General features: G+C 44.4%; 1 protein-coding gene across 1 annotated transcript in view; it reads right to left on the reverse strand.

The window, feature by feature from the left end:
* Positions 1-2,403: 2,403 nt before the first annotated feature.
* cfap68 (cilia and flagella associated protein 68) overlaps positions 2,404-15,186 on the reverse strand; it is a 31,045-nt gene continuing 18,262 nt past the window's right edge. The window contains exons 2-4 of the mRNA XM_055941409.1: positions 12,704-12,935; positions 3,740-3,809; positions 2,404-3,260 (exon numbers count right to left, since the gene is read on the reverse strand). Coding sequence (XP_055797384.1) covers positions 3,079-3,260; positions 3,740-3,809; positions 12,704-12,931 — 480 coding nt within the window. The 5' untranslated portion in view covers positions 12,932-12,935 and the 3' untranslated portion in view covers positions 2,404-3,078. The remainder of the gene's footprint in view (positions 3,261-3,739; positions 3,810-12,703; positions 12,936-15,186) is intronic.

Below are 15,186 nucleotides of genomic sequence, written 5' to 3' on the forward strand. Positions count from 1 at the left end.
AAAATAAATAAACTAAATCAGACAACTTTAGTAAAAATTTTAAAAAAAGAAGATCTGACCCCAACAAAGGCTCAAGGGAAACCTGGGAGGGTGGGTCTTCCGGCACCAGGTCTTTAGATGTAAAAGCCTTAAGTCCCAAAAACGTTTCTGCCGCAGCCACAATTATGTCCAGTTTCTTAGATTTCTTTGAGACTTATGCCGTAAAGTTTATACCTGTGTGCAGCTGAACACTGTCTGCTGGAAACACCCGGTATGTCGTTTTTGATTTAAAAAAAAGAACCAATCTTCTTTAGTGATGAATACTGAACTTGTTTTTGCATGGATTTCGTGACATGGTTAACTTTTAACAGCTAGGAGCACTTTTATTGTTTCAGCTTAACAGACAAGTTGAAGCCTGCTTGACCACTGCAACAGGAGCCGAACCCATATTGCCCGCTGGGAACCAGACAACTTCTTCTGGCCCAAACTAAGAGGTAAGGGACCTTTTTTCTAAATCCCTTTGATAGTTGTCTGTTTCTCTCGTGGGTGGTGGGGGTTACCCCTGTCGCAAGAAATCTACAAATTGAAGGTAAATTGTCTGTCCTTTCTCAAAATACCTGTCAGTATGAGTTAAGAATAATTATTCTATAACCGGTTACTGGACTAGACCCAATCTGGATTTTGGTTTGAATATGAATGAACGTTGACGAACTTGAATGGATGCATTTTGGTTTATTGTGGTCTAGGGGTGTTTTCAGTGGGTCCTTTTCATCGAGTTATTGTGAATTTACTGCCGTTCGCTTGAATTCCTCTGTCCAATCCCTTTTTAGGGCAATGTGAACACACACCATTGGCTGTACAATTTTCAATTACACCATTATTTAATCTGTAGTTATTATTCTGTTAATAATAATATTTACATGTTATTAGTATCTTCTGATTACAATTATTATGTCTCATCTTATAACAAAATGCAATCTATTAGCTTCCACAAGTAAGTAAGTAAGTAGGTATAACTAGCTGTCCGATAACACATTCTGATGGAATGGCTAGTCCTGCACTTTGTAAAAACCCAGAGTTCATTGAGTGAACGTTAGAAAAAGATCTTGATTCCTTTCTAAACATATCAATGTGAATGCATAAGAGGACTCGGACCACAAAATAGGTGAAGTGAACTGGCAAAAGAGTTAAGTCCTCATTCAAAGGGCAGTGTGAATACAAAGAGAACAGAGTTGTTTGTCCTGTTTGTTTTACCCCAGAGTTCACTTTAAAGAGGACTGAGATCGGTTCTTAAAGAGGACTATATGGGAAAACATCCTAAGGCAACGTTTGTCTCTGGTTTATTGAGGTCTAAGGCAACTTTGATTGTCTCTGGTTATTGAGCTCCAAGACAGCATGGATTGTCTTTGGTTATTGTGGTCCACTTAATTACACAACTGATAATAAATATATTTATAAATATATAGATATCTGTGGATAGGAGAATGTTAGAAAATGTCTTATGACCGATATACGTTCTGTCATTATTGTAAGCAAAGGGGACACTGGGAAACCAGTGCCTTAATAAAGCAGGAATCCAGAGTCAGAGGGAGTTAAACAAGCAATTGTGTTAAGCGCCTGCATTGGGGTAGAATTACCCTTTAAAATGTTTATGCATGAACAGGAATGGCACTGTAGCGCGGTAGTTACACAGAACCACGGAGGAAATCTTTAGACTTCGTGGCAAGAGAAATGCCACCATGCCTATTAGTACAAGCAACTGAAATGGTTCTGCATAACATCCCTCCATTACTATGGGTCAAAAAGTAGAGGTGTATGTTCCACATGAGGTAGCGACTACAGTTAATAGTACAAAATGTTACCAACGACTGATGAGAGACAAGGCAAGAAGGGCCTTCTATGCCATCAAAAGAAACATACAATTTGACATACCAATTAGGATCTGGCTTAAAATACTTGAATCAGTGTTTGCCCTTCATGGTTGTGAGGTCTGGGTTTCGTTCACCAACCAAGATTTCACAAAATGGGACAAACACCAAATTGAGACTCTGCATGCAGAATTCTGCAAAAATATTCTCTGTGTCCAACGCAAAACACCAAATAATGCATGCAGAGCAGAATTAGGCCGATACCCACTAATGATCAAAAAGAGTCGTTCAATTCTACAACCACCTAAAAGGAAGCAATTCCCAAACCTTCCATAACAAAGCCATCACCTACAGAGAGATGAACCTGGAGATGAGTCCCCTAAGCAAGCTGGTCCTAGGGCTCTGTTCACAAACACACCCCACAAAGCCATCACCTACAGAGAGATGAACCTGGAGATGAGCTCCCTAAGCAAGCTGGTCCTGGGGCTCTGTTCACAAATAGAAACAGACCCTACAAAGCCCAAACACAGCAACATAATTAGACCCAACCCAATCATGAGAAAACAAAAAGAGGTTTACTTGACACTTTGAAAGAATTTACAAAAAAACTAAGAAAACTACAATGGTATTTGAGAGGGGAGAGGTGGAGAGAGACATGGGAGGGGGAGGTGGAGAGAGACAGGGGAGGGGGAGGTAGAGAGAGACAGGGGTGAGGGAGGTAGAGAGAGACAGAGGAAGGGGAGGGGGAGAGAGACAGGGGAGGGGAGGTGGAGACAGAGAGACAGGGGAAGGGGAGGTGGAGACAGAGAGACAGGGGAGGTGGAGGTGGAGAGAGAGAGACAGGGGAGGGGGAGGTGGAGACAGAGAGACAGGGGAGGTGGAGGTGGAGAGAGAGAGAGACAGGGGAGGTGGAGAGAGAGACAAGGTAGGGGGAGGGGGAGAGGGGAGGTGGAGAGAGATAGACAGGGTAAGGGGAGGGGGAGGTGGAGAGAGATAGACAGGGTAAGGGGAGGAGAGAGAGACAGAGGGAGGGAGAGAGTGTGTGAGGGGGGGTAGAGTAGGAGTGAGCGAGGGGACGAGGGGAGATGGGGTAAGAGAGGGAACAGGGGGAGTTGATCCAAAATAATGTTTGGCTCCAAAGGCTGCAAATACAGTAAACACACACACATTGTAGTCCACATTCACTGATACGCTACTAAGTGAACCACTCTTATCAGTATTTATTGAGGGGTCAGAAGGATGCTGCTCTGCCTGCTGTGTTCTCCTGCTGTACCCTGGCATCCTGCAGCTTCACAGTCCCTGACGGGGTGTGGTGTGGGACTGGTGTTGGGGTAGTCCCTCCGGTAGCAGGAGTTGTTGGGGGGAGGTCTAACTCCAGCTGGTGGCCCGGGGAACTCTTGGACTCCTTCCTCACTGGAACACACACGTACATTATCAGTAACATTATGACAAATTACTATTAGCATCAGCAATATTCTGTGATATGCAGGAACACTCGGTACTATTCAGTAGTACTCAGTAGTACTCAGTATTATTCAGTAGTACGCAGTAGTACTCAGAAGTACTCAGTTGTACTCAGTAATATTCAGTAGTACTCAGTATTTTTCAGTAGTACTCAGTAATATTCAGTAGCACTCAGTAATATTCAGTAGCACTCAGTAATATTCAGTAGCACTCAGTAATATTCAGTAGCACTCAGTAATATTCAGTAGTACTCAGTAATATTCAGTAGTACTCAGTAATATTCAGTAGTACTCAGTAATATTCAGTAGTACTCAGTAATATTCAGTAGTACTCAGTAATATTCAGTAGTACTCAGTAATATTCAGTAGTACTCAGTAATATGCAGTAAAATGATATAATACTCAGTGATATGCAGTAGTATTATTCACAGCTGTAGATGGGTCTCTTCTCTTCACGGTTATAGGAGGAGGAGTAGGTGGAGTCAAAGTAGTGAGAGAACTGTGAAAGAGGAGAGGAATGGACATATATCAGGGAGGTGGAAGAAATAAACACTATATGACCAAAAGTATGTGGACACCCCTTCAGTGACCGCCTGCAGGGAGAAACTTTGTAGCGGGTCAGGGGAAAAAGAGGGAGGAGCATCGGCCTAGTCACATTAGAAGGGGTGGGAGATGAGGAAATGTTGGACGGGCAAGGAGGCATGGCTGAGTCAAATAGGAATCCTGACTTAATGAAGTGGTGATTAAAGAGCTCAGCCATGTGCTTCTTGTCAGTAACAACCACATCATCAACATTAAGGGGCAGCTGTGAGGAGGAGGGTTTATTCTCCAGGTCTTTAACCGTTTTCCTGAACTTCTTGGGGTTAGACCCACAGAGAGAGAGCTTCTCCTTAAAGTAACTAACTTTGGCCTTCCGGATAGTCTGAGTGAACTTGTTTCTCATTTGCCTGAACGAGAGCCAGTCAGCCTGAGTGTGCGTGAGCCGAGCCTTTCGCCAAATGAGGTGGAGTAACTCTGCCAGATCACGGTCGAACCAGGGGCTGAACCGGTTTTTAATTCTCAGTTTCTTCATGGGGGCGTGTTTGTTCACAATACCACTGAAAATATCAAAAAAGAAGGTCCAAGCGTCTTCGACAGAGGGGATCCAGCTGATTCTATACCAATTTACAGAGGGCATCAAGCTGATTCTATACCATGTTACAGAGGGGATCCAGCTGATTCTATACCATGTTACAGAGGGGATCAAGCTGATTCTATACCATGTTACAGAGGAGATCAAGCTGATTCTATACCATTTAACAGAGGGGATCAAGCTGATTCTATACCATGTTACAGAGGGGATCCAGCTGATTCTATACCATGTTACAGAGGGGATCAAGCTGATTCTATACCATTTAACAGAGGGGATCAAGCTGATTCTATACCATGTTACAGAGGGGATCAAGCTGATTCTATACCATGTTACAGAGGGGATCAAGCTGATTCTATACCATTTTACAGAGGAGATCAAGCTGATTCTATTCCATTTTACAGAGGGGATCCAGCTGATTCTATACCATGTTACAGAGGGGATCAAGCTGATTCTATACCATTTTACAGAGGAGACCAAGCTGATTCTATTCCATTTTACAGAGGGGATCAAGCTGATTCTATACCATGTTACAGAGGGGGTCCAGCTGATTCTATACCATGTTACAGAGGGGATCAAGCTGATTCTATACCATGTTACAGAGGGCATCAAGCTGATTCTATACCATGTTACAGAGGGGATCAAGCTGATTCTATACCATGTTACAGAGGGGATCAAGCTGATTCTATACCATTTTACAGAGGGGATCAAGCTGATTCTATACCATTTTACAGAGGCCAGTTCATGAAGGAAGGCTTGCTCATTAAAGTGTTTTACCAAGCGTTTGTGACAAATCAGGACAGGTTGTTTCACTGATCAGCCATCACGAACACAGGCTGTAAAACAGTGATCACTAAGGTCACTACAGAAAACACCAGACTGATACCTATCAGGGTTATTTGTGAGGATAACATCGAGGAGAGTAGCCTTTACTGGGTGAGAGCTTAGGGCAAGTAGGGTACAGGCCGGTGCTGATGGAGGACGATAACACCCAGCAACAGTCAACAAAGAGCTATTTGAAAGTTGAATGCTTAAAACCAGCTAATCAAATTGTTTGGGGACAGACTTGGTGGAGACAACCGAGCACTTAAGGTGATCCTTGGTAAAGATTGCCACTCCACCGCCTTTGGAAGATCCGTCTTGCCGAAAAAGGTTATAACCAGAAAGGTTAACGTCAGTATTCAAAACACTCTTCTTTAACTACGTCTTAGTAATGACAAACACATCTGGATTGGAGCTGTGAACCCACACTTTCAATTGATCCATTTTAGGTAATACGCTTCTAATGTTAACTTCTTATGGCTGCAAGGCAAAGTGTTGAGTAGCCAGTTAAATCGTGCCCATTTCAAACGGCCTCGTACTCAATTCTTGCTCGTACAATATGCATATTATTATTACTATTGGATAGAAAACACTCTCTAGTTTCTAAAACCGTTTGAATTATTTCTCTGAGTGAAACAGAGCTCCTTCTGCAGCACATTTCCTGACCAGGAAGTGGAATGTCAGAAATCGATGCTCTGTTCAACTTCATGCCTATACATGGGCATAAGACGTAAGAGTCTACGTACACTTCATACACCTTCCCCTGGTTGTCAAGAGGCGGTGAGAGAAGAAATTTCGTGTCTATCTTGGTCTGAGGTGGAATTAAAGCTCTTTGTATGATGTGACCGTCCATTTCCTGATTTTGGAGCGCGCGAAAGAGGACATGGATTTGCCTTCTATTTAGCTGTCGTTATGGACGACTAACATCTCCGGTTTAGATTTTATTTGATACATGTGACCATATCATCGTAAAGTATGTTTGTTCAATATAGTTTAATCAGATTATTGAATTTTTTGGGGGAGTTTTGCCGTGTTCCGTTCTCTGAGTTTGTTGACGTTGGAGAGATCCGTGCCACTTGGCAAGTGCCCATGCTAAATCAAGAGGGAAATTTGCCGTTCCAGATCCAAACAACGACTGTTCTGGACAAAGGACACCTTGTCCAACATTCTGACGGAAGATCACCAAAAGTAAGAAACATTTTATGATGCGATTTCTAATATCTGTCGCGCATGTGAACTGGTCGTCGGCGCCCAAGTGTTTCTGGCTATTGTGGCTACGCTAATATAACGCTATATTGTGTTTTCGCTGTAAAACACTTGATAAATCGGAAATATTGTCTGGAATCACAAGATGCCTGTCTTTCAATTGCTGTTCACTATGTATTTTTCAGAAATGTTTTATGATGAGTATTTAGTTATTTGGCGTTGGTGTCTGTAATTTTTCTGTCTGCTTTCGGTGCAATTTCTGACTGTAGCTGCAATGTAAACTATGATTTATACCTGAAATATGCACATTTTTCGAAAAAAACATATGCTATACAATAAATATGTTATCAGACTGTCATCTGATGAGGTAGTTTCTTGGTTAGTGGCTATTTATATCTTTATTTGGCCGAATTTGTGATAGCTACTGATGGAGTCAAAAACTGATGGAGTAATAAAAGTGGAGTCTTTTGCTAACGTGGTTAGCTAATAGATTTACATATTTTGTATTCCCTGTAAAACATTTAAAAAATCGGACATGTTGGCTGGATTCACGAGATGTGTACCTTTCATATGCTGTATTGGACTTGTTAATGTGTGAAAGTTAAATATTTAAAAAAAATATCTTTTGAATTTCGCGCCCTGCACTTGAAGTGGCTGTTGTCATAAATGTACCGACGTCGGGCTTGCACGCCAAACAGGTTAACGTGCAGAAAACCCAGGCTTTTAAGAGAGCAGAAAGCGAAGCAGATATCAGAGAAGAAGTCAGAATTGGGGCTAGCAACTGTAGGTGGACCAGGGTGTACAGGCACATTTCCAGATATAATCAACAGTAACACAATCAGGGCACGGCGGAGGACAGGGAGAGCTCTGCAGTGCTGATTTATGACACCTGAATGTGCATCAGATGCCAACAAGATCATATTGTACGGCAATTTCATCAGGTAACATGAAGACGAGAGGTAGTTAGAATAGGATGGGAGGCCAAAAGTCTGTGTAACCAATAGAGAGTCCCGAGTGTGGGAACAAACAGTCTGTCCCATGGTTAGCTAAACAAGAACGTTCATATTCAACAAAGCATTCAGGAGTCCTGAGGCAAATGGTATAAAGCACAAGATAAAAAATAACAACTTGGGGCTAGCCATTGTAAGTTCAGAGTCCCTCGCCCTAACAGTGTCTGTGTGATGGAGGCGAGTGAAAGCAGAGTGTGGTGGGGGTACCTCTACCAGACAGGGGGAGACAAGCCAGGGCGGACGATGAACAGATCGCCAGGTGGAATCCAAGCAGCAGTGCAGCAGGTAACGGGAGTAGGCGTCACACCCACTTGGGAGAATTACTTCTGGAGGCAGATTTCTTGTAGAAAATGCCAGTGGATGGTCTCTGAACAGTGGGAGAGGGCTTCAAGGCCTCTGGATTTGGGTGGGGTAGCCTGCGAGACTCCTGACATTTGTTGGGCTCAACCGCTCACTTCACACCTCCGTGCTAATTGAAGTTGTATCTGGTCTGTCTCAGTTCCGGGTTGGATGGTGTCCTCAGGCCTCTGCTGTTTACATGCCAGAGCACCGTCTATATAGCTTGGACAAAAGGAATCCTTGGTAGTAGTAATCCTTCCAGGTCATTTTGTCGAAAATTAGGTTGAAGGTTTGGAGTTTTGATCTGGAGTGAAGGTTATGCTGAGGAGGGTAGCATCCTGTATATGTCCCTGCCGAAAAATCCAAGTCTAATTCCACATCTATCTTTTCGTAAAAAACATGCAGCTGTGTCTCTCTCTCTCTCTCTCTCTCTCCCTTCCTCTGTCTGTAGTGAAAATACATTTCACAAATTAACTTTTAACAAGGCACACATGTTAATTGAAATGCATTCCAGGTGACTACCTCATGAAGCTGGTTCAGAGAATGCCAAGAGTGTGCAAAGCTGTCATCAAGGCAAAGGGTGGCTAATTTGAAGAATCTCAAACATAAAATAGATTTTGATTTGTTTTTGGTCACTACATGATTCAATATGTGTTATTTCATAGTTCTGAGATCTTCAGTATTATTCTACAATGTAGAAAATAGTAGAAATAAATATAAACCCTTGAATGAGTAGGTGTGTCCAAACTTTTGACTGGTACTGTATAAAATCGAGCACACAGACATGCAATCTCCATAGACAAACATTCCCCCCACATTCATGTCCCCCCACATTCTGACATTGCATTTTTGTCCCCCCCCTTGTTTTAACATTGCAATGTGATACAGAAAAGGATCTGCTTTCGGACCATGCGGACACCTCCGAGCGGTCGGGTAGGCTGTTTGGAGAAGTCCGTTGGCTGGATTTAGGACCAAGGACACCACAGAGCAGGCTGACAGGCTGTGTGAAGGGTAAAGCTTCTGGAAGGCTGGCTGGACTAGCACGGGAGAGTTGAGCATAGTTCAGTGTGTATGTGTTGCTCTCTTTCACCGAGTTGTAAAAGCAAGCAGAGCAGAAACTGGCTAGTTGACTGATGTAGCTGGCAAGGTAACTGCTGTGTTTAACATAACAGAAAAAAACTAAAGTAGTGTTTTTATTCACAGTGTTGAGCTAGTATTGTAAGTGACATGTAACGTTAGCTAATGTTTCATATCCTCTCAAATGAGGTGAACGAATAAGCAACGCTAGCTAGTAGCTACCACAGCCAGGTCAGCTCTAGCCTCTAGATATCTGTCAGATAGCAATAATAGCCACGTCATATCACTATCTAACAGCTGTTGTTTGTATGAAAATTTTTTGTAGCCTTTGTTTTGTCCCGTTTCAAAAGAAGTAATTGAACTTGGCTAGCTTTCACCAGTTGATGTACCGTTGGAGAGAGAGAGCTGACCAAAAGTTAGCTATTCTTTTTTTGCCTCAATCACACTAGACCTGAATCAAATGTTGAAAACATCAACCAAATGATTGAAGATTGATATTCTGACATTCCTTCAGTGCAATGAGAGTTGTATTAGTCAATATGTCAACGTAACATCATTGATCTGTCAGTTTTCCTAGCTAATTCCCTCCTTTCCACACTGACAGTAATAAACAGCTCCGACATAACAGGCCGATTTCTTCATCCCGTCCACATCTGCAGCTTTTCATACTGCACTGCTCCTTTCTGTCCGACTCCCACCCGCAACTGGTCCCAAACCCAACCGCAGTCCCGCATTGTTATTGTAGGCTATGTGACGCAGCTCACCTGCCAGCCATGGTCCCAGCTCACCTGTTAGCCATGGTCCCAGCTCACCTGCCAGCCATGGTCCCAGCTCACCTGTTAGCCATGGTCCCAGCTCACCTGCAAGCCATAGTCCCAGCTCACCTGCCAGCCATAGTCCCAGCTCACCTGCCAGCCATAGTCCCAGCTCACCTGCCAGCCATGGTCCCAGCTCACCTGTTAGCCATGGTCCCAGCTCACCTGTTAGCCATGGTCCCAGCTCACCTGTTAGCCATGGTCCCAGCTCACCTGTTAGCCATGGTCCCAGCTCACCTGTTAGCCATAGTCCCAGCTCACCTGCCAGCCATGGTCCCAGCTCACCTGCCAGCCATGGTCCCAGCTCACCTGTTAGCCATGGTCCCAGCTCACCTGCCAGCCATGGTCCCAGCTCACCTGCCAGCCATGGTCCCAGCTCACCTGTTAGCCATAGTCCCAGCTCACCTGTTAGCCATGGTCCCAGCTCACCTGCCAGCCATAGTCCCAGCTCACCTGCCAGCCATGGTCCCAGCTCACCTGTTAGCCATGGTCCCAGCTCACCTGCCAGCCATAGTCCCAGCTCACCTGTTAGCCATGGTCCCAGCTCACCTGTTAGCCATGGTCCCAGCTCACCTGTTAGCCATGGTCCCAGCTCACCTGTTAGCCATGGTCCCAGCTCACCTGTTAGCCATGGTCCCAGCTCACCTGTTAGCCCTAGTCCCAGCTCACCTGCCAGCCTTGGTCCCAGCTCACCTGTTAGCCATGGTCCCAGCTCACCTGCCAGCCATGGTCCCAGCTCACCTGCCAGCCATGGTCCCAGCTCACCTGCCAGCCATGGTCCCAGCTCACCTGTTAGCCATAGTCCCAGCTCACCTGTTAGCCATGGGGTCCCAGCTCACCTGTTAGCCATGGTCCCAGCTCACCTGCCAGCCATGGTCCCAGCTCACCTGCCAGCCATAGTCCCAGCTCACCTGCCAGCCAATTTGTTCTTAACCATGCATTAGTTAAATAAACTATTTAACCTTAGTTATTAAATAAAGGTTCAATTAAAAATAATAATAATAATATTTGTGTTACAGGGCTATATCAGCCAATGTAGCCTTTCTCTTAAGCTATTGTTATTGCCTACCTTTTAGGAGTGGGAAGATTTCAGACTGAGAAATATGGGTGATCAATATTTAGGCAGCAAGAATGATGACATTTGATTTTTAGATTTGTTTTCAAACCTTTCCCTTGGTAATTAAAACAATTAAAGGTGTGAAATGGGAAGGAAAATGTGATGGGATAAAATTGAGTTATTGACTAGACAGGTGGGGGTTGCTCGGGCTGACTAGTCGGTCTGGCTGAAATTTGCTATAGAGGATGTCTAAGTAAAGACAAAAGCCTTTGTATTTTTTAAAGAGTTGATTATTTTTTGTTCTGAATCGAGATGGTATATTTTATTGTGTAAAAATGCGGGAAATTAGCTTTAGACGGCCAAAATAATTTCTCCCCCAGACCCTCGCCAGGTTAAGTTCCCCCCCACTAATAGGAGTCTAACCTGTAGGGGTCTGGCTGGTGAAGGGGCCTAACCTGTGAAGGTAGGGGTCTAACCTGTGAAATGGTCTAACCTGTGAAGGTAGGGGTCTAAGCTGTAAGAGTAGGGGTCTAACCTGTGACGGTAGGGGTCTAACCTGTGACGGTAAGGGTCTAACCTGTGAAGGTAGGGGTCTAAGCTGTAAGAGTAGGGGTCTAACCTGTGATGGTAAGGGTCTAAGCTGTAAGAGTAGGGGTCTAAGCTGTAAGAGTAGGGGTCTAAGCTGTAAGAGTAGGGGTCTAAGCTGTAAGAGTAGGGGTCTAACCTGTAAGAGTAGGGGTCTAACCTGTAAGAGTAGGGGTCTAAGCTGTGAAGTTAGGGGTCTAACCTGTGAAGGTAGAGGTCTAAACTGTGATGGTAGGGGTCTAAGCTGTGAAGTTAGGGGTCTAAGCTGTGAAGTTAGGGGTCTAACCTGTGAAGGTAGGGGCCTAACCTGTAAGAGTAGGGGTCTAAGCTGTGAAGTTAGGGGTCTAAGCTGTAAGAGTAGGGGTCTAAGCTGTAAGAGTAGGGGTCTAAGCTGTGAAGTTAGGGGTCTAAGCTGTGAAGTTAGGGGTCTAACCTGTGAAGGTAGGGGCCTAAGCTGTGATGGTAGGGGTCTAACCTGTAAGAGTAGGAGTCTAAGCTGTAAGAGTAGGGGTCTAACCTGTGAAGTTAGGGGTCTAAGCTGTAAGAGTAGGGGTCTAAGCTGTGAAGTTAGGGGTCTAAGCTGTGAAGTTAGGGGTCTAAGCTGTAAGAGTAGGGGTCTAAGCTGTGAAGGTATGGGTCTAAGCTGTGAAGTTAGGGGTCTAAGCTGTAAGAGTAGGGGTCTAAGCTGTGAAGTTAGGGGTCTAAGCTGTGAAGTTAGGGGTCTAAGCTGTGAAGTTAGGGGTCTAACCTGTGAAGTTAGGGGTCTAACCTGTGAAGTTAGGGGTCTAAGCTGTGAAGTTAGGGGTCTAAACTGTGAAGTTAGGGGTCTAACCTGTGAAGTTAGGGGTCTAAGCTGTAAGAGTAGGGGTCTAAGCTGTAAGAGTAGGGGTCTAAGCTGTAAGAGTAGGGGTCTAAGCTGTAAGAGTAGGGGTCTAAGCTGTAAGAGTAGGGGTCTAAGCTGTAAGAGTAGGGGTCTAAACTGTAAGAGTAGGGATCTAAGCTGTAAGAGTAGGGGCCTAACCTGTAAGAGTAGGGGTCTAAGCTGTGATGGTAGGGGTCTAACCTGTGAAGGTAGGGGCCTAACCTGTAAGAGTAGGGATCTAAGCTGTGATGGTAGGGGTCTAAGCTGTAAGAGTAGGGATCTAAGCTGTGATGGTAGGGGTCTAAGCTGTAAGAGTAGGTGTCTAACCTGTGATGGTAGGGGTCTAAGCTGTGAAGGTAGGGGTCTACGCTGTGATGGTAGGGGTCTAACCTGTGATGGTAGGGGTCTAAGCTGTAAGAGTAGGGGTCTAAGCTGTGAAGGTAGGGATCTAACCTGTGAAATGGTCTAACCTGTGAAGGTAGGGGTCTAACCTGTGATGGTAGGGGTCTGGCTTTCCGGTATTGAGTGATATCTTTTTGTTGTTCGACCCAGTTACCGATCAGAGTCCCGGTACCATATCCGTCCTCGCTGGTTCCGCAGCGCCAGCCGTACTGATGGAACTTGTCCTCCGGCTGTGTGTCGCTCCATACCTCACTCTGCCCAGACGCACGCAGCATGTAGTGGAACGGAGGAGAGGAGAAGGTCCATGGGAACGACATCCTGCTGGGAGGGAGACAAGGGTAGTGAATGAGTCAATACAATATCCGCAAATCAGTTCTATAACATATGGCCTCTTATGGTTCTGAGGTCTGGGGTTCACTCACCAGCCAGGAATTCACAAAATGGGACAAACACCAAATTGAGACTGCATGCAGAATTCTGCAAAACCATCCCCCGTTAACAACGTAAAACACCAAATATTGCATGCAGAGCAGAATTCCCACTAATTATCAAAATCCAGAACAGAGACATTCAATTCTCCAATTCCCTAAAAGGATGCGATTCTCAAACCTTTCCTAACAAAGCCCTCACCTACAGAGAGGTGAACCTGGAGAAGAGTCCCCTCAGCCAGCTGGTTCTGGGGCTCTGTACCCCAACACCAACAGACTCAGAGCCCCAGGACAGCGGCACAATTAGACCCAACCAAATCATGAGAACACAGAAGCATTTCAACCTGGCTATGTGATCTCGCTCTCAGTAGCTGATGTAAGACTTTTAACCCTATCAGCACCAGGAACCCAGCAAACATGGACTTTTCATTTATCTGACATTCATTTATCTGCATGTTCAGGCCTTAGGCCTTAAATAGATTTATACTGTATGAATGCTGTAAGTAATGGTTTTCTCAGTGGGAAATAAATATCCAACTATAAATGAACACAAAATATAAAATCAACATGTAAAGTGTTGGTCCCAAGCTTATTTCTCTCAAATGTTTTGCACAAAGTTGTTTACATCCCTGTTAGTGAGCATTTCTCCTTTGCCAAGATAATCCATCCACCTGACAGGTGTGGCATATCAAGAAGCTGTTTAATCAGCATGGATCATTACACAGGTGCACCTTGTACTGAGGAAAATAAAAGGCCACTCTAAAATGTGAAGTTTTGTCACACAACAAAATGCCATAGATGTCTCAAGTTGAGAGAGCATGCAATTAGCATGCTGAATATCCACCAGAGCTGTTGCCAGATAATTGAATGTTAATTTCTCTACCATAAGCCACCACCAAAGTTGTTTTAGAGAATTTGGCTGTATATCCAACCGCAGACAACATGTAACCACGGCAGCCCAGGACCTCCACATCTGCCTTGTTCACCTGCGGCATTGTCTGCGGCCAGCCACCCGGACAGCTTATGAAACTAAGGAGGATTTCTATCTGTAACGAAGCTCTTTTGTGGGGAAAGTCTCATTCTGATTGGCTGAGAATGGAGTGAAAGTGCACTGTGAGGACACAACAACGCAGTGGGCCAGGTAAAAACAGTGTAGCAGCCTTTCACATTGGAAACAGTGTAGCAGCCTTTCACATTGGAATACAAAGCCATCCACCCTTGATGGACTATCAGCAGGACAATAGACTATTGATGGGCTATCAGCAGGACAATATACTATTGATGGACTATCAGCAGGACAATATACTATTGATGGGCTATCAGCAGGACAATAGACTATTGATGGACTATCAGCAGGACAATAGACTATTGATGGGCTATCAGCAGGACAATAGACTATTGAGGGGCTATCAGCAGGACAATAGACTATTGATGGGCTATCAGCAGGACTTGGTGGACTATCAGCAGGACAGTATACTATTGATGGACTATCAGCAGGACAATAGACTATTGATGGGCTATCAGCAGGACAGTATACTATTGATGGACTATCAGCAGGACAATAGACTATTGATGGACTATCAGCATGACAATATACTACTGATGGGCTATCAGCAGGACTATTGATGGGCTATCAGCAGGACAATATACTATTGAGGGACTATCAGCAGAACAATATACTATTGATGGGCTATCAGCAGAACAATATACTATTGATGGACTATCAGCAGGACAATAGACTATTGATGGGCTATCAGCAGGACAATAGACTATTGATGGACTATCAGCAGGACAATAGACTAGTGATGGGCTATCAGCAGGACAATAGACTATTGATGGACTATCACCAGGACTTGATGGACTATCAGCAGGACAATAGACTATTGATGGGCTATCAGCAGGACAATATACTCTTGATGGGCTATCAGCAGGACAATATACTATTGATGGACTATCAGCAGGACAATAGACTATTGATGGACTATCAGCAGGACTTGGTGGACTATCAGCAGGACAATAGACTATTGATGGACTATCAGCAGGACAATAGACTATTGATGGACTACCAGCAGGACAATATACTATTGATGGGCTATCAGCAGGACAATAGACTCTTGATGGGCTATCAGCAGGACAATAGACTA

Source organism: Salvelinus fontinalis, chromosome 13 (genome assembly GCF_029448725.1).
Source record: "Salvelinus fontinalis isolate EN_2023a chromosome 13, ASM2944872v1, whole genome shotgun sequence".
NCBI lineage: Eukaryota > Metazoa > Chordata > Actinopteri > Salmoniformes > Salmonidae > Salvelinus > Salvelinus fontinalis.